Source organism: Corvus brachyrhynchos, unplaced genomic scaffold, assembly GCF_000691975.1.
Source record: "Corvus brachyrhynchos isolate BGI_N302 unplaced genomic scaffold, ASM69197v1 scaffold10, whole genome shotgun sequence".
Classification (NCBI taxonomy): domain Eukaryota; kingdom Metazoa; phylum Chordata; class Aves; order Passeriformes; family Corvidae; genus Corvus; species Corvus brachyrhynchos.
This window is the reverse complement of record NW_008236180.1, coordinates 5718996-5721692: the sequence shown is the minus strand read 5'-3', so window position 1 is coordinate 5721692 and position 2697 is coordinate 5718996. Positions and strand designations below refer to the sequence as shown.

Genomic DNA, 2697 nt, shown 5'->3' with positions numbered 1-2697 from the left:
GGGCGCACGGACTTGCCAGCCCCAGCTGGTGCAGGGAAAGGTGCTTGTGGAGGAGGCAGAGCTGCTCTCTCCGGGCATTCAGTTTTAGGTTTTCATAGGATGGAGCAACCTTGGGGGAGTCCAGTTTGCTTGCTGTTAAATAACTTTAAAAAGCGTGGGAAAAAAAATTACATTAGCTATATCACATTAGGAAAAAAAAAAATATAGAGCATTAGAGTTTTCCCATGGTTTCCCAGCTATGCAGGGATCTGTGTGGTCTCTCCTGCTCTTTCCATGCCCTGTTGCAGCTCTTGGCCAGTACATCATGCTTGTCTTTGGGTTCTGTGCTGGGGAGGAGGGTCCTGGTGGCCAGGGGCATCAGGCAGTCAGCAGTGGGTCTCCACACAGGGCAGGAAGCCATTCCCATCCCACCATCGAGCAGCAATCCCCTGTCCCTGGGCCATGGCAGCTCAAGGCAGGGGCTTGAGTAAGGGTAAGGATGCAGTGACTTCTCACATCAGCACTGCTGCTGAGAAGTCACTTTTTGAATAATGTCTTACAGGCAGCAACATCCTAAGCACCCCCCTGGGCTTTCTTAGTGCCTGAAGACCCCCCAGGACAGAGGAACAGCCCACCTGCCCCTAATCTCACTCAGCCATCCTAGGAAGGTTGGTACAGTGCAGGAACCTGCCCTGCAGGCCCAGTCCCAGCCGCTGCTGGTTATTCGGCAGCTTCCATGAGTGCAAGCTGTTCTCAGGAATGCTCAGCAGACCTACTCACACCCCGGGGAAACTCACTGTCTCTACAGACAAACTCACTGGCCTTGCTCTATGCTCCCAAAATCATTTGTGTCGCAGTCCGCCTGCTGGCTATGCTCCCAAAATCATTGGGGAGGATAAGCCTGGGAAGTGCTGAGCCCTGCAGGAAAGCCCATTAGAATAGATAAGGAGGAGCAGGAACTGCTGCCTGCCTGGGACAGTCCTTCTGCCTGGATATGGGGGCATCTGGTTCACTTTGTGGCTCTGTCTGAGCAGCTGGAATAACAAGAGGCTGATCTTGTTGTGCTGGATTCCAGTCATTTTTTACTGGTGTAAACTGGGAGATCCCCCCTCTCCAAGGCTGTGGGAGAAGTTTGGAGAGAACGATGGGCAGACACAGTGAACACTGGCCATCCATCCATGGAGGGCCAGCTGCAATGGGCCATGCATCAGGGCCACACCACGACCCCCAAGCTGGTACTCACGCCTCGAGGCTGGGGCTGTGCTCGCGCTCTGGAGGGAGAGGAGTCTTCCTCGCCGGTGGAGACACTGCTGCCCCTGAAGGACTCTTTTCCAGGAGGCAGGGTCTGGAGCCAGGTCTCACCAGGGCAATGGTTCCGTGCAGCTGGCTGGAAATCCTCTGGGATGCCTGTGGCAGAGGAGAGAAAGTCCAGGTGAGCCATTCTGCAGTGTGTCCTGGGTTCCTGGGAGCCTGGCTGAACTGGGACAACAACTGTTCCTCACCAGTGGGAACAAGACAGACAGATCCTGAGTGCGCTGCTTGATATGGTTCTGGTCAACAGCTCTATCAAGTTTTTATTCATTTTTCCAGGAAATTTCTGCTTCATGTACTCTCTATTTTCTGGCTGCACTGATTTGTAGAGCAGGAGGGTTTTTGTCTCCTCTTAAGTCATGATTCAGTGGCTTAACCAAGATAAGACCTTGCAAATTCCTTGTCCCCTAGTCAGGCCTTTACTCATGCAAGACTTTATTCACGCAAACTCCTGGCACACACTGGTTTGGTGGGTGCATTTCTAGTGGAGTGCCTGGGCTGATGGAGACATCATTGTCTCCATCAGCTGTCATGAAAGGCTCACCACATGTTCTGACTTGACTTTCCCCTGCCCACTTGGAGATGTCACCAACCCTTCCTGCGATCCCTATTAATTATCCCCACAGCCTGCCTGCAGCCTTACCAAAACCCCTTTTCACCTGCTCTTTCAAGTTTTTTGTGGAGGTCGAGTAAGCAAAACCTGTGCCAAAACAGAAGAATCTGTGTGGGTGTGTATGTGGGCTTGACTTCCCATGACCAGGAACAAGGTCCAGGTCCTGCAGTCTCATCTCCCAGTGCTCAGTGTCACCATATCACTCAGCAAACCTCAGCTGACACCCTCTCTGTGTTTGTCCTTGCAAACACTGAAAGCCAGGCCCTCTGAAAATGCCAATATTGATCATACTGCAGGTGGAGAGACATCTGTGGTGCTCTTGGGCAGGGCTGCTGTAGTGCCTTTGTTCTTGGTACCCACAACTCCCACAGTTTACATGTTCTCCAGCCTCTTCCAACCTTCATTATGCTCCAGCTCCCTGCTCACCCAGGAAATGGGGAGCTGGCTCTGTGGCTCAGGATAAGCTACACTGAAATGAGGCTCAGCACAATCTCCCCAGGTGTTTCACTCCTCAGAGTTTTCCCCAGTAAGACCTCTGAGAGAGGAACCAGAGTGATGAGCAGAGGACCTAAGGATGCTGGAAGTGTGGTCATGGAGGATAAACACAGGAGCAAACAAGGATGTGCATGGTCACAGCAGGGACAGGAGCCTGTGCCAAGCTTTGCTTGCAGTGAGTGGCAATTTCTGCAGAGAGGATGGAGCTGGTGTTTGGTAGGTGCCCTCCTTGGCTCTGGCAGTGACAAACTACCCAAGTCTGGCTAAGTCTTCAACCCCCCAAGTGCCCCCTACTCTTT

General features: G+C 52.5%; 1 protein-coding gene across 1 annotated transcript in view; it reads right to left on the bottom strand.

Annotated features, from left to right (window-relative positions):
- Positions 1-2697, bottom strand: part of RBBP8NL (RBBP8 N-terminal like) — a 21804-nt gene that overhangs the window by 5968 nt on the left and 13139 nt on the right. The window contains exons 11-12 of the mRNA XM_017735803.1: positions 1223-1386; positions 5-143 (exon numbers count right to left, since the gene is read on the bottom strand). Of these exons, the coding sequence (XP_017591292.1) occupies positions 5-143; positions 1223-1386 (303 nt within the window). The remainder of the gene's footprint in view (positions 1-4; positions 144-1222; positions 1387-2697) is intronic.